Below are 24,419 nucleotides of genomic sequence, written 5' to 3'. Positions count from 1 at the left end.
AATTGACAGCAGCCATCAAAAAGCTCCTTTCCTGACTCTGTGGGGTGAATTTATCGTTGCTTAATACAGAGGAGCTGCCAATGGGCCTTAGGTCAGTGTGCTCAGGGGCAGCAACTCACAAGGCATGAAGTGGGGCAGGCCTGACATGTGAAAGCGAGATGGGCAGCTAGGGCTCGCCAAGGCTTGAGACCTTGGGGCCTTTAGCGTAATGCATCTGGAGCAGAGATTTTCTACAAACTACTTTGGGTTTTCCAAGTTATAAATTAGCAGTTATATAAATAAATATTTAAAAATATAAACTAGAGGTTTTAAAAAGAAATAGTCATGACCTTCATTTTAGAAGTCCACACAAGGCCATCACTGGAAAGAGAGGCCCATTGGACTTGCAAACTTTATATGCCCCAGTACAGGGGAGCGCCAGGGCCAAAAAGTGGGAGTGAGTGGGTAGGGGAGTGGGGGGGAGGGTATGGGGGACTTTTGGGATAGCATTGGAAATGTAAATGAGGAAAATACCTAATAAAAATATTAAAAAAAGAAGTCCACACGAATAGATAACAGTTGTCAAACATGATAGTTCTGTCAAAAGATGACTTCCAAAGGATAATGTAATATCCTTTGAAACTCAAAAATATGACATAGCTGAGAAGAAAAATTAGTGACTATGAATTATTCCATAACCTCCTGGGGATTTTCTGAATCATATTAATCAAAGTTTAGGGTTAGTTGGGTTTTTAGCTCAGTAGTAGAGCATTTGTCCAGCAAATCTGGTATCATGGATTTAATTCAGAGTCTTGGAAGAAAATTAAAAAAAAAAAAAAAAAGAAAGAAAAATGGTATGGCTATAGCGTTTCTATCGCTGTGAAGAGACACCATGACCACAGCAACTTTTACAAAGGAAAACATTTAACTGGAGCTGGCTAACACTTTCAGCTGTTCCGTTCATTATCATCCTGGCAGGAAACATGGGGTGCAGGTTGATGTGTTGCTGGAGGAGGAGCCAAGATTTCAGGATCAGCAGGCCACAGAAAGTGAGCTGTTTTGAGTTTCTGAGAACTCCTCCAACAAAGCCACACCTATTCCTGCAAGGCCACACCCACTCCTGTAATGTCACACCTTCTAGTAATGTCCTTTGAGCCTATGGGGGTCATTTTCTTTCGAACCACCACACAGAATGGTAGATCCGCAGCTAGTATCCTCCATCTTTAGCTCATATCCCTAAGGCAGGAATCAGCTGACATCTGACAGAACAAAGAACCCAATGAGCTGGTATTTTCTAAGATAGCATTTTGAATGTGAGATCCATCTGCACTTTGAGATGGGGGAAGGAGGAAGGAAAGGAGGACGAGTGGGCTATTACAGAGATCATTGACTAGGTCTCTACTATTAACCTCATCTCAACAATATCCTACTTACTGGAGGCTTGGCTAGAAACCCATTATTAACAGATTGCTTTTGGTATCGCTGGTGAGAGCTACGTGGGAGGTGCAGTACCGGAAGCATTGGAGGTGTTGACCACAGGGTCAGTGGACGGGCTTAGTGACAGCAGTAAGCACTGAGAAAGGCTCAGGGACCAGAGGCCTGCAAAATCTCAGCAGTTGTTCAAGTTATAAAACATGAGAGGTGTGGGAGGGCTCGAGGAATGGGCTCTGCTCAAGCCTGCAGACTGAGTGCAGCTCCCTAGAACCCAAGTAAAAAGACTGGCAGAGCAGTGTGCATTTGTAACCCCAGAGCTGGAGGTAGGGGCAGAGCGAGGAGATGGAGAGACCCCTGGGGTTTGGGTGCTTGCTTCTTTCAGTGAGGAATCCTGTCTCCTGTAGGATAGTGAAGCACTCTCATGACATCGCCATCTGGCCTTCACTTGAACATTCACAAATGAGCACAAGCACATACACCCTGAATCTTTATCAAGTCCCAGTTGTGGATCTGGCCTTTGGAGAGCCGTAAGGGCAATAAAGGCATTGGGGCGTTCACTGGACATAGGATTAGGGTTGGCTCTATAGAGGAAACCTGCAAATCTCAGGAATTAGAGGACTGACTCTTCAAGAGGCAGGAATGACCAAGTAAGAAAGGCTGAAGTCCCTAAGTCGCAAAGACATTCATCCAAGCTGCTCCCTGCCTAATCAGCTTTCCCGGGGTTGAAGAGAAGACCCAGCTACTCTAGCATTCTGACTGGATGTTACCATCGGTCAATCATTCTTTGACGTTTGACTAGCATTTCAGAATTAGTTAATGTATCTAACCTAAAACTGGTTATGGAATTTAATGAAAACTTTAGGTAGGTGCCCTTTGGTTTTCCTGGGGAAATTAGGGCCAAGAGTCCTCATAGATACCAGAATCCTCAAATATTCAAGTCCTTTATGCAAAAATGAATAGGATAGCAGTTTCATATAACCTGTATAATTTTTCCACATACTTTTTGTGTTTAGATTTACACAGTATATACTGTGTAAATAGTGATGTTGTCCAGGGAATCATGAAATAAAAAAGTATACATATATCTAGTATTTGTGCAATCTTTTTCAAATATTACCAATCTATTGGTGTTTAAATTCCTGGATTCAGAGAACTGTAACTATAAATATTACAAAACTGAGTTTCAACCAGCAATTCAGACTTTAGACAATCCAGCCTGTACCAGAAGGATTCTGAGACTTGGGAAATGTCTTGTTCTGTCTGTCTGTATGCTTTCAATAGCTTCATACTGTTTGTCATTGCTACACCCTTGGGAATACCCGTGGACTGAACAGAAACTCTTCTCAGTAAACTGGCCTTATCGTGTTCCCCACAGCTTGTGTGCAGTGATACATAAATCCACAAGGTTCCATTGTGAAGTTGTCCAATATTCTCCAAGGGGATTAACAGGCTTTGGAAGGCCAGCCTGGGAACCAGACACAATTCTTGTCCCTGTTGCTGTGGGAGAGAGGTCCAAGGACCAGAAACCTGGATAATAAAAAGAACAGTTTCGACCTTAGCCCACCTCTAAGTCTGCAACCAAAGAGCCAGAATACCAGATCATGGAAGAGGATCCCTCTTGTGAAATGGCTGAAATCTCAACCTTTAAGGATGGGTGGGGACAGGCTTTACAAGTTTTGTTCTGTGGCACACCCTAGGGGCTTCTCAAAACTTTAGAAAGGAAATAATTGAGGTGACTAATAGAATCTAGTTGAGAGCAGAATTTATTACTTTGTCTTTTCTTTTAAATTCATTGGTTGGTTGGTTGGTTGGTTGGTTGGTTGGTTGGTTGGGTTTTTTCTTTTTTTTTTTTTTTTTAATCTTTTGTCATTTATAATGAGCATTAGATTTTGTTGGGACCTGACTTCCCCAAATGACTTGATGACAGAGAGCTCAGCCTCAAGCAAAATGTCAGAAGTGTAAGAGAAAGAGAGCAGAGGATCAGAGTTGGCCCCAGCATAGTCAAGTTGGGTGGAGGCTAGGCTGGGGGTGGGAGCCAGGGTGGGGGCTGGGCTGGGGGGGGAGCCAGGGTTGGGGCTGGGGTGGGTGAGTGAGAGGGGTGGGGTGGGGAAGATGATGATGATTGTGGTAAATGCTCTTCTTTCTCAGATGGGTAGAGCTGACTGTGGGTCACTTCTCACTGGAGGGACTGCCTCTGTGTCTCACAGCCATGTCTGGTCCTCCAACCACAGCACCATGGAAGACTCATATGAGTAAGACATATGTTCATAAAAGCTCAGTGAACCCCCAGCCCAGCCTTAGGAACTAATAGAAAAGTCTGCTCACTCAAGGATGACAGTTTCTTCACTTGGGACAATCTTGCTAAACACATTTATCTGCCTTCTCTGGAAACCTTGAGCTAAATGTGTTGGTATTTCCATCTGAGAAAATATTTCACTGCAAAAATCAGTAAAATAGCAAACACAAGCAAGAATACAATAAGAAAGAAAATGCCCACAGCTGCCATACTACAGGATAGTGTGACATCGGAGAGCCTGACGCCCCTCAGCAATGGGGGATTTGCGCAAAGAGTGTCCTCTGTGTCCTCGAATTTTTGCATGTTTTCTTTGTACCATTCTAAAAAGTAAATGTTTGAGCAAGTGCAGTCAAGGGGATTTTGTCTTAAATTAATGGTCCTCTGCTGGGACAAGATGGGGAGGAGACTGGGTAGGATGATGCTGATGCAATTAGAGGCCAGATTGAGGTAGATCCCCTTAAGATGACTAAGAGCCTCAATGCTACTGGATGTCAGCCTGTTGTGACTCAGGTCTACATGATTCATCATTTTCAGACTGGTGAAGGCGTGCTGGTCAATGGAGGAGAGATCACAAAAGGATAAAACCAGGATTTCTAGTCTTCCCAGTGTCTGAAGTGAGTTGGTCTTTTGGATATTCCCTTTTGGAAAGTGATTTCCCTGTAAGTTCAAATGCTGGAGTGCTGGCAGGCCATCGAGGAGCTGCTCACTGCTGAAGTCAAGGAGGCAGTGGGAGAGATTGAGCACCTTCAAAAGATGGAGGTTCTGGAAGGGACTCTGTGCATCTTTAACCTTTAGTCGAGTAAATGCCAAATCTAGCAGTTGTAGCTGAGGGCATTCTTTGAATGCCTCAGTCTTGAGGCTCAGGGGTTCATTGTAGCTCAAGTTCAGGCTCTGTAAGTGAGACAGGTTTCGGAGTTGCAGGTTGCAGCAATCGGAAGTTTCAATGTCATCATGGCTGAGATCAAGTTCACGAAGATTTTCTAGGTTTTCTAAACAGCCAGTACCGAGCTCAAGTCTCTTTGTGTTGCCCTTGATGTAAAGGTGAGTAAGGGAGGGGAAATTGGAAGCACTGATTTGGCACAAATTCTCAAACTTATTTGCACTGAGAACTAATTTCTTAAGTGTGCTTAGTCCCACAAGTCCAGACGGCAATTCTCTCAGGTGAGTGGCTGTTAGGTCCAGTTCCTGGAGGCCACTGAAGCAATGGAATGTGTTGGAGGACATGTTGAAGAAATAATGCTTCTGTAGGTTGATGCTCTCCACAGACATTTCACAGAGACCCTCAAACACGGCAGGACTAATATCTTCGTCATCCATGTCCTCAAATGTCCCCAGCCAAAGAGACTGGATCGTAGAGTTCTGCAAACCCTTGAAGATAACTAGCAAGTTCCGAGTCCCTCCAAAGTTTAAACTTTGGAAGACAGTTGACTCGAAAGCCCCCGGCTCTATCCCTGCAATGTCATTTCCATTTAAGTTAAGGCTCAGGTTAGTGGCTTGCTGTAGAGAGCTCAGATCTTCTTTAGACAGGAAATGGATAGCATTATTCTGAAAGTCCAGGACCTTCAGCTTCTCTGTTGGGAAACCTTTGGGGAGCTTAATGGAGGAAATATGGTTGCTTCCAAGATAGAGACTTTCCAAGGTTTTTTGATTGTGCACTGGGATAAAATCAATACTGGATATTCCTGTTTGGATGAAGAACAGATGCTTCAGTGCCTTAGGCCCACTAAGTGCTGTCTCTGCCATAAATATCAGGGGGTTTGCGGTTAGTACAAGTGTGTCTAACCGATGTTGGCTTTGGAAAGTATCTTCATGTATCCAGTAAATCTGGCACCTCAAAGAAGATAAGAGCATTCAGCAATCACTTATACAAGGACAAATGAACCCCACACCAGCACAGCAGTAGATTAACAAATCCACTGTGTACAATAACCAAATAGTATACATTACTGAAAGGTAAACCAGAACTTTCTTCCATACTCGTAGAGTAGTTTTCTTGGATGAGTGAATAGCCTTAGTCCTGAACACTCTGATTCAGAATTTAATCTATATTCCTTGTCCCTTTTAGAGTGAACGCTCAGGGATTTTTAAATTTCTTTCTTTTACGGTAAGGGAGAAAACAAGTGATTTGATTGATTGTAAAAAACCAAACTATGATTTACTGCTTAATTTAATATAAACTATACCAAAAAACTATATATCTGCATAGGAGACAATATATATTGCTAACATTGTGGGTAATATACAACCTATACAACCTTTAATATTTTTTTTTGTGGAGGGCAGTGTTATTAAAGATTGAATCCAGGACCTAGCACATGCTAAGCATACATTCTACCACTGGGCTATAGTCTTGCTCTTTCCTCATCAGGTATATGTAAAAGGAGTTTATGAAGAACTATGTGTCAGGTGATAGATGGGAAATGCTTCTTGAACTGGAAAACAGCAAAGAAATCACTATTCTGGTATTATATCTAAAAAACACTGAGTCAATTACACACTTGTGCACGTGAACACACACTCCTTTGTTTGCACACATGCATACTGATGGCTCCCTCAAAGATCATCATAGGTGCGTGTGTTCTCCCGCTCTGCAGGAACGTAAGGACCAATGTGGAAATCTGCTACAAGGGTTAGAGGTGTCTCGGAAGCCTCAGGCTTCTCTCTTCTTTCCACATATGTAAGTCGCACACCCTCACTTGCTTTAGATATTTCTGCCCATTTGTTTTCAAACATGGCTTCAGCATTCACATAAAACTTTTCAGCCATATTTCACAAGTTGGAATCACGATTCACCTCTAGAGCAGATAATGGAACTCTTTATCCAATTTGTATAAAACAGGTAAATAAAGAGCTAATAGAAGCCAGATGTAGGGGTGCTAGCCTTTAATCCTAGCTCTCAGGAGGTAGAAGCAGGCAATGATCTGTGAGTTCAAGGTTAGCTTGGCTGACATAGTAAATTCCAGGACAGCCAAGACTACATAGAGAGACTTTGTCTCAAACAAACAAACAAAAACAAAGTTACTAGAGAGATCTATGAATTTCTCTTAAAATACCATTGCTCAGTGACAGCCAACTCTAATAGCAGGCAGTGTAATATGGTATCTGATTTGATCAAGATTTGCTTTTATTTTTGCCATCAATAATTCCTAGACCAGTGGCTTACAACCCTCCTAATGCCACAGCCCTTTAATGCAGTTCCTCATGTTGTGGTGACCCTCGAACCATAAAATTATTTTGTTTCTATTTCATAACTGTAATTTAACTATTGTTATGAATCATAATGTAGGCATGCAAGACATCTGATATGTGACCCTGTGAAAGGGCCATTCCACCCCCAAATGGGTCCTGACCCACAGGTTGAGAACCACTTAGAACTTTCGAGACAGCTCTACTACGGCAGAGCTAGAGAACAGAATATTTTCTTCCTAATTGACTGGCATTTATTTGCAATAGAAAATAGCACTCGGAATGCATTTCTTAGGAAAGGATAAACACACAAGCAGCTTCTCTGTGACCCTAGAGGAGATATCGGAGACACTTGGGATGTAGAATACAGTTTTGCTTAAGTAAAATGTCAAGAGCACTCAAGGAAATGAAATACCTACCTGGTTAAATCCAGGAAAGTGAGATTGACAAGTCTGCTGAAGGTCGTATTTTGAATGGTAGGCAAGACATTAAAGCTGAACTCCAAACATTCTGTTGAGTTTGGTAAAGTGCCGGGAATTTCATTGAGACCTAAGTTTTCACAGTTGTATGTTTTGTTGGCTTCTTTCTGATGGGAGAAGCAATATAAATTAATACTGGATTTAGTGGTTTGATTCACTCTCTAGAAAATTCATGTGTGATTTGCCTTTTGAGAAGCCATCCCTGGTCTAGTAACCTTTATCAAAAATATACTTGCAAAACTATAAAATGCTTATGCACAATCATATTCATCATAGGGTTTTTTTAGTAAGAAACCACAAAGAATGATAATAAAGCACTCTATCTTGCTTAGATGATGATTCAGATAAATCAGTGAGTAAAAGACATTTGTGGTCCATCAGAGAATTCTGAGTGGTGGCATTAGATGATGTTGAGAAAATTACACTTTGTTAGCCAAGGACTGGCTGTAAGCCAATGTATGGAGGGCACACCTCTAATCTCAGCACTATGGAGAGAGAAACAGGAGGTTTGTGAATGGGCTCCAGAGCAAGACCCTGTCTCAACAAATAGACACCCCCCAGACAAACGAACAAATGACAATTAAAAAAAAAAGAGAGAGAGAGAGAGAGAGCTTTCTAGCATGCACAAGCCTGTTTTCACTCTTCAGTACTGGAAGAGAAAAAGACTGTCAGTAGCTACTCTATTATTGGTATGCGTCTAGGTGAACAAAATGTGGTTCTCCCTAGAGGAGCCCCTATAGAAATAATAGTCTTGCCCAAAACAAGCTACCAAATGAAGGAATACATTTGAATCTAGTAAAGACTTTAGGCCTAGCTTTCTGTCTCCACGTGAGCAACAGAGCAGATTTAAGTTAAAACAGCCATAAAGTAGCAGTCAGACAAATACAGAAAGTGAGACGGTCCGTACAGTAACTGGAGAAAGAAGGGGACAAAGGAAAGAAAGGAGGAGGAAGAGGGGAAGGAAACCTTGGTTAAGAAATAAAGAAGAGGCTAGTGATGGAAATCAGTGGATAAGGACACTTGCCACCAAGCCTGCCAACTTGAGTTTGTACCCTTGGAACTCACAGGATAGAAAGAAAAACAACCGACTCATGCAAGCTGTCCTTGCAAGTTGATTCCACCCACATGCCGTGGTGTGTACACACACGTTGAAAAGTTCTTTTAAAAGAGAAAGATATATTCATAAGTTGACTTAGAAAAGCAAACAATAGACTAACCCTTGCATGATTTTGAAAACTATTAGGAAAAGACATTCTATAAATCATCAGAGTACTTGGCTGACAAGATTTAATGATATTGAGAAGTAATAAATTTTCCAAAGTGGTGGTTGCAGGGGGTGTGGGAGTGAATTTCTTAACATCAGTAGCTAATGGGATTATGTAAAAGACAGGCTAAGTCTTTTTTTGAGGTGCACATTAAAGTAGCTAGAGATTAAATGACATGTTTGAGATTTGTTTTAACATACTTTAGTAAAAAAAAAGTAAAGAGAGAGAGAGACAGACAGAGAGAGAGAGAGAGAGAGAGAGAGAGAGAGAGAGAGAGAGAGATTAGTCTATAATCCCAGCACTTTGGAGGCTCAGACAGGAGGATTGCTATGAATTTTAGCACGTCTGAGATAGAGAAAGCCCCTGTTTCAACAAACAAACAAACAAATAATCTAAACAAGCAGAAAAGGAGGGGAGGAGAGAGAACTGGATACAGAAAGATGAGCAACAGGGACCAACAGGACTCAGATATCTCACAGCCTATGTGAACTCAAGTGCTACTGGCCCTTGGATGGTGAGGGATGGGTATTTGGAAGCGCTTGTAACTATTTTGTAATACATTTTCTAGATGCAATGTTAAAAGGAAAACTAAGTAGCATATAGTTTGGGTGTTTCAACCTTAACACATAAATCATTTCCCCTTTTTGGATCTGCAGGCTGTGACTACCAGACTGTGGGGCTTTGAGTCCATCCTGTGTCCAACATAGTTGAAGATTCTGAAATCTAATAAGGATTGCCTCCTCAATCCCTAATCTAAGATTCAGATCTTGAACTAAGTAGATACGGGAATATATTCATCAGAAGGCCACAGAACTCTATGGTCATGGTTTATCTGATAGTGCTGCAGTAGAGAGGGCTGGTGTATGTCTGATGAGGGGGAGTAGGTAGAAAGGTCCCACCTTGGGGGGCTCCTAGGAAAGAAAAGTACCATTGAAGGTACAGGAAGATGAACAGGGACTACTCCTCAGATATCTCACAGATATCTCAGATATCTCACAGTCTATGCGGACTCATGTAACCACCCAGCTCCTGGTCCTGGATGTGCTTGCTAGCCCACTGAGGCTGCCCCACCCCAGTGTAGTTCAGCTGCCTTCCTCTGCTGACAACAAACAGATTTCCCTAGTCGGAGACAGAAGTACACACACCTTCCTTCGCTCTGGAGGGCCAGCTCTTGAGCTGGCATCCCTTTAGTTCCTCTTTGCTTAACTCTATTTCCTGCTCCGTGGCACACTTTCTCCTGGCTCCACGAAGCATGCGCATCTCCAGGAAATCACTGGTTTCCTTTTGTGCTGTGAGGTTATTATAAGTGTCGCTGAAGAAAATGCCATATTTATATTCCCTTGTAATTTATTCTCCATTTTTATAGACCCAGAGTCCTCTAGGCACTGTCACAAATCCATCCACATAATGTCCTTGAAATGCACACTTTGCATTTAAAACTTAGATTTAGCTGACTGGTGGGAAAAAGCACATTGCCAGACTGTCCCTGGTGCCTATGACTGAGGCTCACCCAGAGAGAACCTGTGTGGACAGCCCTGGGCTCAATGCTACTATGGTTCCCGATCCCTTGGACACTATATTTTTTTTTCTGGTCCCCGTTGGCATATTCCATAAGTGTGGAGAAAAGGGAGCCCCCCAGTCTGCCAGTTCTATTATAATCCTACAGCAAAAGGTCTAAGGCTAACGATTTCCCTCTCCTGCATATACACGCCCGGGACACTGAAATTATTTCCCATGTCAGCCTCTCCTGAGCTTTCAAAGCACTTTACTGCACTGATGGGATTCAGAAAGTAGGGGCTGCAAGGCAGATCTCTGCTGAGCTGGGGCCACGGGGAGCTGCTAGAAAAGGCTAGGTAAGGCAATGATATAGCAGACAAAAGACAGACAGACAGACAGACAGACAGACAGACAGATAGTGCCAAGCAGGAGCCCACCAAAGCCTTTTCCACTTTCAGACCAAACAGGTCTTGGGTTCTGTTAGCCAATCCTCTAGGTTCCGCCCACCAGTTACCTAACAACAGCTCCCTGACTATATAGCACCTGGAGTCAGGCCTATGTGGACTACTCAGCTTCATTCTCCCTGTGCTCCCCCAACCCTCTACGTGTTCCTGGCCGGTCTCTTCTCTTCCCCTCTCTCCTCTCTCTTTCTGTTCTTCTCTGTCCCTCTCCTTTCTCTGCCTCATCCTACCAATAAACCTTTTTCACATTAGGCCTGTCGCATGGCTTGAATGTTCAGGTGGACACCTTGGCCAGGCCCATGGAGGTGCCCTCTCCTGGCACATTACACCGACGCCAAAACACAACAGGTCTCACACACACCCTCTACAGTGAACTTTCTCGACACAGTGACTAAGGTTAAAGCTTTGGGTGAGTTCTAACAGCACAGCATGGGGTCATAGAGGACCACTCCTACTTCAGAGGATGAATAGGGAGGATGCAGGAAAGCAACACACAGTTCAGTCGCTCCCAGAACCTATCATGCACGTTGGGATTTCCTCCCTGGCCATGCTAGAGCTCTCTGAGCCCCGTGTGATTATTCTTTCTGGAGATGGGCAGTTTCCAAAGTTGTTTTTTCACTCTTTCTCCTTGACTCGCTACACTGCAGACAGTGCCCATCCTTAACATGAATTTCGGGGCTGGCCGGGCTTCAGCAAAGCCACTCAGATGCGTGCAACTGCACACACTCTGCTCCGGCTCAGGAAGCGCACTGGGACCTGTGCCAACCGCTTTGTCCTCAGCTTGGGCACAGAGCTGGGCCTCTGTCACCCAGAGCAGGGCTCCCAAGTGCTGCTTTTGTTTTGCAACCTGCTCTCCCTTGCAAGCGTTCCTTTGCATTTTTCCAATCAGGACGTTATTTTGTTTCTGCTGTATCTCAGTTCCCGCACGTCCGGCTGCATTTTCTCTCCTTGCAAGCTTGAGACGTTTTTTCTAATTTAGAAGCCTTTGAATTTCGCTGGAATGCTTATTCCCACCTTTTCTGGATGTCTAGTACACTTGACACATGCAGGCAGGCGGCCTTGGAAATACCGCCCCTCCCCCACCCCTCCCTTTAATCACCCCTTGAACCAAAGGAGCAATTTTTGACTGGTAAGCTAAATTCCCGAGCAAAGATTACTCTTTGACAACAAAGCAAAGCAAACAAAACAAAACAACAAATGAAACAAAACCTCCCAGGAAGACACAGCCCTAAAATTATCCCGTTAAGCTGATTTCTCTGGGTGAAGGACCTTCCAGTTAAACCTACTTTGTTTTCGAAGTCTCTATAGCAGCTGTTCTCAACCTGTGGGTTGTGACCCGCTTTGGGGATGGGGTGTGTTGAACAACCCTTTCATTCAGGTCCCATATCAGATATCCTGCATATCCGATATTTTCATTACGATTTGTAATGCTAGCAAAATTATGGCTAAGAAGTAGTAATTTTATGCTTGGGAGGTCACCACAACATGAAGAACTGTATTAAGGGGTGACAGCATTAGGAAGGTTGAGAACCACTGCTCTACTGAATTAGCCTGCTTCCCTTCAAATCTAAGCTCACGACACTGTGATACCCGGGCCTCTCTTTTCCCCAGCTATAGCTTGGGGATAATAAGCTCACCCTGCAGGCAGGGGTGCTGTGAGAAGCATCCAGACAAGGGCCTGACAGGCCCTGAGCTGGAGGAGTCCCCACGTATGGAATCTGCACATCACCCCACCATCTAAAGTTCCTGGAAAGCTTTTGCATCTGTGAACTTGGAGTTCTTAAAGCCCACCCCACTCCTAGAAACAGAAAGACTTTATCTTACCCTGGTTTTGAGTGAACAGAGTGGTCAAGAGGAACATATTTGAAATGGGGTCTGGGAAGTGAGCTCACGGTCTCTGGAAGTAGTCCAGAGTGCTTTGAAACTGTTATAACGTAACAGTAGCAGTCGTGGGACACTAGCAGGCTCATCTCTCAAGGCCTAGTCATGGCTGTAATTTTGTGATATGCGTACAGAGAACATGACGCATTTAGCAACAGAAGAGTCTCTGTGGCGTCTTCATGAGTTTTATTACAACCTTCTCAGAATTTGCATGTAGGTTGGAACTTTTTTAAGCAAAAAAACTTATTAAAATATTAATCCCGACTTCTGCCCAACATACACGCATACACAGATGTATATACATCAGTCCTTGAGCCGTGAAACATAGAAATATGAAACAATAAATCTTCCAGAAGAAACTGTGGAATAATATCATCCTAGCCTGGGGCAGGCCAAGATTTCTTAAACTAGAAATGCATTAAAAATAACAGGGAAAAATGTTAACTTGAGCTACGATAATACTAAGGACTTCCAGTTGGCAAAAGATAATTTTAGAGTTGAAAGGGAAGTTTGAGAGTAGAGGAACATGTTGGCATTCAGGTAAGGAAAAGCCCTTACAAATCAAGGCAACAAAGGAGGGAAAAGGGCAAAAGGCATAAGCATTTCACTTACTCAAAAGTGGCAGGAGAGGGCTGGGGGTACATCAGCGACATGATGCTTGTCTACCATGAGACACTGGGTTTGACTCTCAGCAGTGCAGAGAGAGAGGAGGTATGTAAGCTACTGTGACCATGTACTCAATGTAATAACTCATCAGTAGGAATCCCAATAAAATACTATTTTCCCAACTGTTAGGATGGCTCACATTTAAAATCAAATGATAATAAGACTCCAAAGCAATCAAAAGTCACATAAGATGCCAACAAATGTTAATTAGTAGCAATGTTTTATAAAGCTAGCAGTGCATACTATACAGACCCCCCTACACACACACACACACACACACACACCAAGAGCAAATATCTCTATGAAGCTATTTAATGTAAATATGTATGTTTGTTTACTAAAGAAAGACATAATCATGAAACTTCTAGGCCAATATCATATATACCTCCCAAAAATTATGAACAATGCAATTTTCTATTAATAGAAATACATAAATTGTGGTAGGGGTCTTCAACCCAAAAGAGTATTACTCAACAGTAGGACTCAACAAATGACTGTTGCACATGTCCTCAGAAAGTGTCACCAATTCAATGTGAAGCAAAAGTAGCCAGGGAGCTGGAGTTTCTACGATAGGACCCCAAGTGTATAAAGTTAGTTTTTAACAGGTACAAAAGCAACCGTGATGATGGACCTAGTGCCTAGGAGGAGGCTTGAGGGCTCCTGGGGTGTTGAGTTCCTACAGTGTCTTGAGCTGTGTATGGAGTACCTGAGTATGTTTATTGGTGAAAATATTAACTGCATATTTAGGACCCTGTGGACTTTCTGTATGTGTGTCTTGCTTCAACTAAAGTTTGATAATCTGAAAAGAAGATTTTTATTTTACAAAACAAAACCTTCTTATCATGGTAGGCAAGATAAGCTCAGGATAGTGAGTCATGGGGACAGACAGGCAGCAAGTGCCTAATGATGCTTGAAGTGGGAAGAGGAAGAAAAGGAAGTAAGGAGAAGGGTGGGTGGAGGCAGGCTAGTTTGGATGGAGGAGACCACACATGGAAACCAAAAGCACAGTCTTTCCTAATCGGCCCTGCATTCTCCCACGTGCCTGTGCCCTAGAGGTCAGGAACACTTAGAAACAGGCTCCCATCATATTCATGCACTAAACAGTTCAGGAATTCGGCTGCTTAGAAAGAATAAACAAGAGAAGGGGGAAGAGAGAAGAGAGATTGAATGTTAATAAAACAGGTTTCAAGGCTATTTAAAATTAATCCCTTGTTAGGGTGTAGCCACAGGGTGGCTGTTGGGGCTGCTTGACTAGAAGACTTCGCCCTCACCTGTCTATCCAAAAGGAAATCTCCACTTTAACACAGGGTCTTTAGGGGATGCACTGAGCCCCACCTTCAGGACCTGAAAGGCACAGTACTGGAGGCCTAAGGCAGACAACTTCTCTCTTTTTGCCCCATTCCTCTTCCCTCTGCCAATATAAGGGTCATGTACAAAAGGGAACTTGCAGCTCCAGAGCCTGGTGTGTCCTTGGGTAGTTTGAATGGCTCAGTACCTCCGCTGAGAGCTTCCTTCCTGGACTCCTTGTGGCCTCAGAAGGGCTAGACCGACTTCCCACAAGTGCTGCACTGCATATTGCCTTGCTCTGTGAAACTCCAATGAATGGGAGGATCATCCCATCTGGAGATGATGTCTGCAGGTGCCTGGCATTTGTCCTTGGTCACTGAGGTGATGTCCCCATCCTGACCCCCCTAAGATATCTACAGGATGCATGTCATTGAGCTCCCAACTTAAATGCAGTGAGTGGAGCTGGGGCTGCTGAAGGGAGGCCCTTCCCTCTTTTACTTCTTTTATGTGCTGAATTGTGTCCCATCCTCCCAATCATCTACTTCTGCCACTGACGTTCTAACTCCCAGGACACCATGCCTCAAGTGACTATAACTGGAGAGAAGGCCTTTCAAGATATGATTACAGTAAAATGAGGAACGCTGGGTAGGTCCTAAGCCAGCATGACTGATGTCCCAATAAGAGAAAATGAGACACACCTAAGCATGGGGAAGGCACACTGGAGAGACACAAGAGGACAACCAACAATAAAGCCAAGGGAAAGTCCTCAGAAGAAAACAACCTTGCTGTTACCTCCATCCTGGATCTCCAGCCTCCAGAAACGACAAACACTACATTCCTATTGTGTAATATCCCTCACTCTGAAGCTCTGCTTCTGGAAACCCAAAGAAACTAATACAACATCCCTGCCTTGGATTTCCCTGGTATTCTATTTCTGCTCTGTCTGAGAGCATCCCGAATCTACCCAAATCCAAGGCTAACAAGCTTCTGTTTATTTCTGCTCCAGACTTTATTCCAGTCCTGGCTTTGGGTTCAATTTATACCATTGACTTCTAGCTATCCCTGGCTTACATTCTCCTTTTGGTCTCCAAGTAGGAAAGCGGCTAACCAAGCCATCAAGGCTCACAGTCTTTTCTGCCTTCACCATTTGTCAAGCAGGCCCACGTGGACTGGCTACTGGCCAGGGTCAAGGACAGTGGTAGGGAGGTTTAAGATGGCAAAAGATCGAGGCCATTCTCTCTCTCCATTCTCTTCATGGCTTCCCATACGTTGATAAATATTGTTACAGTTTAAACCAGAAGGTTTGAGTTGCCTCGGGTCTCAGATTTACTCTGGTGGGTTAGTCCTACAGATGGAAGGGTTTGTCCAATTGGAGGAGAAAATCAATCTGTATTCACAATGATCCTTATAAATTTTCTGAATCTCGGCATGAGCCTGTCTTTACTAGCCCTTATCAAGACAGCTAAGAAACCAAAGGGTTCTGTGGGGAGTGACCATGTACTAGGACAGTGCACAAACAGCTTTAGGCATCAGGATTGAGGGGGATCTGCTCTTTGCACCAAACCCCTGTTGATATCTCCCATTGTCCTTTTCAGGACAGTAGAGACTGAGAGCCAAAGCTCAGATGAATCTGTAGACGATATCTCAAGTTTTTCAGCAAGTGTCAGCAGCTGGGTAGAGACAAATAGTTTGGACTCACCTCAATGCACTTCTGATCTGAGGATGTGGTGGCTCGGCAGCTGGCCAAGAAGAGGGCCACTAAAAAGAAGCAGCTGATGTCCGGAGCCATCCCAGGTCCAGAGCAAGCCCAGCTGCGTAGGATTATCTAATGCTCAGAGCCAAGCAATCTAATCACACTCTAATAGCCCTGGCAATTTGGCAGGCAATGAAGTGCTCAGAAGGTCGATCTTAGAACCGAAATGCTGGGAACTGCTCAGCATTTGTGGATCTGTGCTGCAAAAGAAAAAAAAAGGGAAGTTCTTTTTGCATACCAACCATCTTGGCCAAAAATAACTAAGAGCCCTACCCCATGATAGCCTACTGCATTTCCTGTCAAACACACGGATGAGTTGTGCAGCTCTCTAGACTTTCACTATGATGCTTCCCACTGCCTTGAAGCTAGTTTCAAGGGGTTTGGGCCACTCAGTCAGTTTCTAGTCTCTATCCTTGTGAGAGTCTGTGGATGCAGGAATTTGCTGCACTCACGATGGACACCACTTCTTCTAGCTGTCCTTGTGAGTGGTTAGGAGAAGGGTGGAGCAGGGCAGAGAGCTTCCCTCCAGCAAACTGAGGGCTTTGACACTGGGGACTGGGGCAGAAGGAGATAGGCCCAACGGTCCTGCTAGCTGAGTGAACCTCAGCTGCTTCCTGGACCACTGCTGTTCTTTCTGTGGACAGGGATTACTTTCTCACCCTAGTGACTTAGGACTGTTAAAATAGCTCAGGTGAAAGCCCCTGGTCTGGTTTCACAAAAGGCTCAAAGTTAAACAAGACAGCTGGAGCAGAAATAAGTCTATCAGTTTGGGGTCCCTCTTGCCTTAGAAATAATAGCTTTGGCATTGAATAAGTCAGCTGTTAGGGTGATTTCTTAGCATGCATGAAACTTCCAAGTTTGATCCCCAGCGTCCCATACAACAGTCATGGGCATAGCCCCCAGAAATTCAGCATTCCGGAGATAGGGGCAGGAAGATAGGCCATTCAAGGTCAGAGGGAGTTTGAGGCCAGCCCAGGTTACAGGAAATCCTTTCTAGGGGAGAGGGGAGAGAAAAGCAATAGAGAAATCCCTTTGATAGGGGCAGTAATTATTTGGAAGATCAAGGAGTGGCAGGGAGAGAAAAAGATCAAGCATTTACCCAGTGACCTTAGCTACCACAGGTCTTTTTCTGACCTTGAACCAGTTGGTGTATGGGAGGATAGCTGGTGTTGCCTTCTAAAACAATTGAATAGACTTGAATAGTAGACAGGACAAGGAATGTTCACTCATCTTTATCAGCAGAGGCTGAACAGGGGCAGGAAAAGCTCCTCATTTGGGCTTTGTTAGGGATGTTCTCAGTAACTAGGCGGTCCATAAAACGCCATCCTCACCAACAAGCATACCTCTGAAGATGCTATTTGCAAAACATGATCTAAGCCAATAAAGGTGCATTGCAGGACACTTGAACTCACAGAAGGCACCCATCACAGTGAGGAACCAAAAATGCTAAGCCTCAGGTCCACTGCTGGCCATCTGAGTGACCTCCAAAAAGACACCACACTTCCCCGGATGTAGCTTCTTATCTGAAAGTCGGGGGGGGGGGGCTGTTCTGCTTACATCACATGGTAATTATGAGGATCAAATGGGATCCTTTGTAGGAAAATGCTTTCTTAACCTTAAAGCCCTACATAAGCATAAAGAATGCGAAGGGACGTCTGCTATGAGCCACCAATCCCAATGTCATGTAAATATCACTCTCAGGAAATTGTCCCTACCCCAGAGACACTGAAAAGGTGCATTACTTTCTGTCTTGAAGAAAGGTTTGATGGCCATAAGATTTTGTCATTTTTCTGAGACCACGTCATTTGCATATGATTTGCGTGCGTTTGCATAATGGATTCAAAAGACTCCCTGCCAGTGTATAAGAGTAAAAGAAAATAAATGAATATGAGTGACCTTCTGCCACAGCATTCAAATCAAATATTCAGGGCATAATACCCTGAAATATGAAATAGATTAAAATTTAAACTATTGCAAACAGATAGGAAGATAGGTTTTGGAGTTCAGAAGCAAGAATGAAGCCCTTATTTGGTTCCAGGTTGTATAGAATCACAGTCCCCTAAAGGTCACCCCATTCAAACGATTTTCATGCCTCAGTTCTCCCCTCCACAGCCCTTGGCTCCACCGCTGTGGTTAGACAGACTGCACTGTTTTTCAGGCTTCCCCAAAATGTCTCAGTGACAGAAAACTCACCATTCCTCAAGAAATTGGTCTGGGCAATTTTAGCTGTTAATATATACGGTATGGTCTTTCATTTGACTGTAAAAATCTTCCCTATATTGTACCCATAGTGTTCCTGGTTCCCTCTAGCTACTAAGTGGGCATATTCAAACCCTTTCATATCTATCAGTCCTACGGGTATTTAAAATGATAATGTCTCCAATCCTTCCCCTTTGTAGGTTAAAAATGTCCAGTCCCTCTATGTCACAAGCTATGTCACTGTCACTCCTTGCAGTCTGCTTGTGAAGACTTCCCAAAGATCACAGAAAAGTGACTTAGAATCCCGTCTTTGTCACTAACTGGTTCTGTATCATTTAAACTATCAATGATGGAAATAGACTAGTGTTTCTTTAAAACTTTTATTTACTATTGATGTCTATGCATGTTTGATGTGTTTGGGCTGATGTGGCGGTCAGAGGACAATTCAGTGGAGTCAATTCTTTCCTTCCATCTTTATGTAGGATCTGGGAATTGAACACAGGTCATCAGATTTGTGCAGCAAGCACCTTTAGCCACTGAGCAACCTCCCTGACACTTGGCTATTTTTCTCTAAGGAACTTCTTTATTTAAGACCCTATTACTCTACTTTAAAATTATAGTTTCCAACTTACTGATGTAACAAAGTTGGCTTGAGCCAATAAATGGAGTTACACTTGCTGTGTCCCGACAATCTGCTCTTTGCGTCTTCCTCCAGATGGCCTTGCTTCATCTTGGCAAACAAAAACTAGCAAAGGCTATCTGGTGCAAGGGGTGGGAGGAACTATCACATTCTAACACTAATCTACTCACAATGTCATGGGCTGGGGTGTCCAGGAAGAGAGAGAGCAGCCATGGTTCACACTGAGAACGATTTCTTTCAGAGAGAAAGAGGATAAGTGGAGAAGAGGCAGTGGGGACATTTATTTCTATTGATCAGTTGCCACAGCAATAGGTGTCCTTATATGAACTATTAGCATGGATTTGCATACAAATTCCATATACCTTATTATTCTACTAAAGATCATCTTTTATGGTCTGTAGTCGCTTAGCACATGATTCTCAGAACGTCTGGTGAGTCCTCTAGTGATCACTCTTGTGCTTCTAAGTCAATGATTCTCAACCTATTGTTTGCAGCTCCCTTGGAGGGAGGATATCTGATGACCCTTTCATAGGGGTCACTTAAGACCATTGGAAACCACAAATATTTTCATCATGATTCATAACAGTAGTAAAATTAAAGTTATGAAGAAACAAGAAAATAATTTTATGGTTGGAGGTCACCACAGCATGAGGAATTGTATTAAAGGGTTGCCCCATTAGGAAGGTGGAGAACCACTGCTGTAAGTCTTTAGCACTAAGGATAACTTAGGACCCTAGAGACCCAGCTTTGGAATTTAAACGCTTTCCATGTAGTTATTCAAAGGTTAATTCATTTTCAGGGATATACAAGCTAAAATATGCTGTCTGATCCAAGTTTGAAAAGTACCGCATGAATAATTATATCATGTGAGAAACAGAAGACGCTACAGTGACTTACTGCTTTCCTTTTTGCATGTTTAGTTTTGCTTCTGCTTTTAGCTGAAGCCTGGTTCCTCATCCCATTACGTGGCAACCCCACCAGTGGATCAACGTACCTGGTTCTCTAAAATATTCTTGAATATTTGAATATTCTTTATGGTCAAGTTTAGTTGGGGTCATTATATTTCCTGATGATTTGTCTATGTTTAATCAAATTGTTATAACACAAGATGTAGAGCCATAAAGACCCAAAGTAGAGCATCCATCAAAGTGACTTCCTCTCTTTGAGGGTTGTGTGGTGTGCTGTCTCATGACATATCTAAACATCCTTTGCTACTTTGCAGATGGAAACACTAAGGGTTATCAGGCTGTATAGAGCCAGTAACCCTTGAAGGGACTCTAGCCAGCATAAGCATAGCAGACATGGCTATGACAGATCTTGCCCTTCTTCCCCGTTCCCTCTGTCTTGCTAGAAAACTGTTAGCTTACATTCCTAAAGCTAGACATTAAGGTCAATTCACTTATTTGGTCAATTCCTCCTCCGGAGGCTGACCACCAAGGTCCAGCTACCAAAGTACTCAAATCCAGCAATCAAAGCTCCCTTTGGCTCACCTAATTAACATGCCTAATTAAAATTAAACACCTCATTCTACCATGGGATTTCCCCTTTGCCTTTATAAACCCTCATTTGCCTTTGGGCCAAGTCTGTCTCCTTGCTATCAAAAGGCAGTTCTTTGTCCCCTCTGTGACAAATCCCCCTGTCCCTTCTCCCTTGTACCTTTTGTTTTTTCCCTCATCCCCTATCTCCTGTCTCTGTCTCTTGACCTCTGCTCTTTGTTCCTTTGGAGTAAATAAATCTTTTTTTTTGTTCTGGAAACTTGTTTTGTGGGTATCTTGTGCTGAATATTGATCCCTTCAACACCAATCACTTCCAGAGAGGTGGCATGGCTTCTCTCATGTACAGCTTGATTTTGTAGGGAGGAAAGACGTCTCGTCTCTCCTCTTGGCTTCTGTAGGTGGGGCTTAGGAACTGAACTGTTGGAAGACAGATGAACAGGTCATAAAGCACGGGCATCTAATTGATGTTGATGTTTTTTATGTGGTACATGGTGAGCCATTCAAAAAAGAGAATATTTTCCAAACCCCAAAGAAACAATTAGACAGAAGGGGTGAGGGAGTGTGTCTTATTCCATTTTAATGAAGATTAATAAATTATGGACATGTGGTGAGGTAAAGGAAAAAGCTGTTTGAGATAGGACTGCTAGACTGTGGAAAAACTGTCAGGAATCTGTGGGTGAATTTACTGGAAGATTGGTGGTGTTCTGTTGGTCTGGCTCTGTCTACACTGACAAGAATGCTCTCTGTATGCTGAAGGGAGGAATCCTTTCCTCTGGGAAATCTAGACTCCATTTTAGGATGAGAGAACAGAGCCATCCTCCCACCCCCGCTATTTCTCAGTCACCATTAGTTCAGAGCAATCAATATGAGGTATATTTGGGGAAGGATGTTCTGCAAGTTGTTGGTGACACTGTAGCCAACAGAGAGGGCAGTGTCCTCACATGCCAAGGACAGCTGGTTTTCATCTCAGAAATACCCCCAAGTCTTTCTTCACCTCCAAGGCCATGTCCTCCTGGCCTATGAACTCAGGGGAAGGAGTCTTTCTTGTTTTGATGCAAGGGCAGTTTCCATTTCCTGTCCTTGGTTTCGCCTCTTCCCAAGATGACCATTATTGGATGTTAGTGGAAATATTTGTTTCCTTTGGCTTCATTATAGTCATTTAAAAAGTGCCTGATGTTGGAACATCTCCCCAAATCTGGATTTCATGCTTTTCTATGGTCACCCACTTACACTGGAAAGACAGGCAATACATTACAACACTTGCTAAGCCTTAACTTTCAATTAACCACAATGTCAGTCTTGTTCATTAACTTCTCTTTATTTCATTGAATGTGTTTTCATAAAGGCACACATGTTAAATGAATCCCCGTGTTTTGCCTCTGAAACTGTAAAATGGCTGTCATATTCAAAAGCAGAGAAGCCTGACTGGAGTGCGGGCATAGGAATTAGGAATTTGAGATAAACTCTCAGATCTGAAATAACGTGGTTGTCTTAAGGTTTCCGTTGCTGTGAAGAGACACCATGACCACAGCAACTCTTATAAAGAAAAACATTTAACTGGGCTGGCTTACAGGTTCAGAGGTGTAGTCCGTTATCATCATGATGGGAAGCACGGAGTCAGGCCAGCAGACATGGTGCTGGAGAGGTAGCTGAGAGTTCTACACCCAGATCCATAGGCAGCGGGAAGAGTTGCCATGGGGTTGTCTCGGTTTTGTGAAATCCTAGGTGCAATCCCCAGTGACACAAGTCCTCCAACAAGGCCACGCCTATTCTAACAAGGCCACACCTATTCTAACAAGGCCACGCCTATTCTAACAAGGTCACGCCTATTCTAACAAGGCCACGCCTATTCTCACAAGGCCACACCTATTCTCACAAGGCCACGCCTATTCTCACAAGGCCACGCCTATTCTCACAAGGCCACGCCTATTCTCACAAGGCCACGCCTATTCTCACAAGGCCACGCCTATTCTTACAAGGCCACACCTATTCTCACAAGGCCACACCTATTCTCACAAGGCCACACCTATTCTCACAAAGCCACACCTATTCTAACAAGGCCACACCTATTCTAACAAGGCCACACCCTATTGTAAGGTTCCTGTTCCCAGAAATAATGACTCTAAGGCTTTATTATACTTACAAACACCCTGGCCATACACTTTGGCTCATTCTAGCTCATAACTTAATACCCCATTTAGTCTAATCTGTGTTCTACCTCGTGGCTGACTACCTCTGCTCAGCTTCCAGGTGTCTGTCCTTCATGTCCCCGGTGAGTCTTCCTGTGCTTAGCTCTATCCCAGAATCCTTTCTGCCTACCAGATGTTCCTCCTTTTATTCCACCCTTTCATATAGGCCATAGGTTTTGGCTGTGATTCCATGACATGTTTCAAACTGGCAGTTAAGGAGACAAGGCCTAAATCTCTGTTTCTAAGAACTGGGCAAGTCCAGGCCTCAGAAACTGCCCCACCATCTGTCCTGGGGCAAGGACAATGGATCGGCAGAAGTTCCCAGACTTCCCCAGCAAGTTTCCAGCCCCCCACACCTCGGTAGACGTGGACCCAATAGATCAACGTAGAGGTCACCTACCTTGGAATTCCCTAATGTGCTTTAAATCAGGCCTGCAAACTCACTTGGTTGTCTGTCTTTGTAATGGGGAGACCCCAGTATGCTGGATTTATACAGAATAAAACACTCTTTGTGTTTACATACTATTTGATTCCGGGGTGTCATTCTTTGGGGAATCATGAACCCTTACAGTTGTTGTTGATGGCAGGTCATGTATCCATACACTACACAAGAAATTCTCTCTATGCACCTCCCAGTAGTGCCACTCCCTATGACCCTGTTTGGCCATTTTCATTCAAACCACCACAGAGATCCTAAGACTGGTGCATTGAAGTCAGAAAACTTAAAACTAAAAAATAAGTTTACCAAATCCACCCTAGTCGTTTCTCTAATTATTAAGAATGTAAACGAACAACCAATGAGTCTAGTGGTCCCAAGAGTTACAAGAATTCCTATTGCCCTCCTTTACTTCTGCCTTCCTGAAATACTTCTTTATGTTCTTTGTGCTGTCACAGTGTTAGCCTCTAACCGTGAACTTTGGAAGCAAAGTTTTCCTGAACCAGCAAAGAGGTAGGCAACAACTGCCTAAACAGCGACCTGCCATCCTTGCTTCATTCAAATTCCTTCTCTTCCAGAAACAGCCCATCCACATGACGCAAAGCATGATGGGGGTGGTTGAGCTGATGAACAAAATTGCCGGGCTAACCACTCTTTTTCCCTTTTTGGCAGGATTATCAGCAGAGTTCAACAGCCTGTTAGGTTTCAATCTCCAGACACAGGCCCTCCTGTGACCTTAGCACACACCATTAGCTTCTAAGTGTCCCCGTTTCTTCTGTGAAAGAGAGACCCGTCCCTCCCATGCTCACCTCTAAGAATGCCTATGACGTGAGACGGCCCCATGAAAGCTTTGAAGTTTTTATACCATTGCTCATAAAGCCTGTGGATGACGAGGCTGAATTCCTGTCCTCTCTCTGGATGGTTAGTGCTTGAAGCAGCAGTACCTTCAAAGTAACGAGGGGCAACCACATGGAGGAAACCGGGCCTACATTCAGAACCTTCTAGCTTTCAATCTCCTTACAGTGACTCTTCCTCTTACATTTTGCCAGCCACATTTTCCTGGGATGAAGAGAATGCTTGGAAGAGTTGTCAGCTTTAGAAATGTCATCAGCTAGGCGAAAGGCAATCAAGATGCCATCTGGACAGACTCTGACTTGTTGCCCGGAAGATAAAGACATTTGGGTTTTGTAAATGCCAAGGCCACGCTGACTTGATCCCCAGGCCCGGGGGCTTCACACAGACATATTTTGTAATTGTTCAGAATCTATGGTTTTG

The 24,419-nt window shown here is 43.6% G+C and overlaps 1 protein-coding gene across 1 annotated transcript; it reads right to left on the bottom strand.

Annotated features, from left to right (window-relative positions):
• Positions 1-3,269: 3,269 nt before the first annotated feature.
• Cd180 (CD180 molecule) lies at positions 3,270-16,362 on the bottom strand. Its single transcript, XM_021180896.2, has 3 exons — positions 16,131-16,362; positions 7,315-7,481; positions 3,270-5,540 (listed from the first exon to the last, which is right to left on the bottom strand). The coding sequence occupies exons 1-3, from the start codon at positions 16,218-16,220 to the stop codon at positions 3,812-3,814; spliced, it is 1,986 nt and encodes a 661-aa protein (XP_021036555.1). The 5' UTR covers positions 16,221-16,362; the 3' UTR covers positions 3,270-3,811.
• Positions 16,363-24,419: the final 8,057 nt, after the last annotated feature.

This window comes from Mus caroli, chromosome 13, assembly GCF_900094665.2.
Source record: "Mus caroli chromosome 13, CAROLI_EIJ_v1.1, whole genome shotgun sequence".
NCBI lineage: Eukaryota > Metazoa > Chordata > Mammalia > Rodentia > Muridae > Mus > Mus caroli.
The sequence above is the reverse complement of the archived record's forward strand: the minus strand, read 5'-3'. Positions and strand labels throughout refer to the sequence as shown.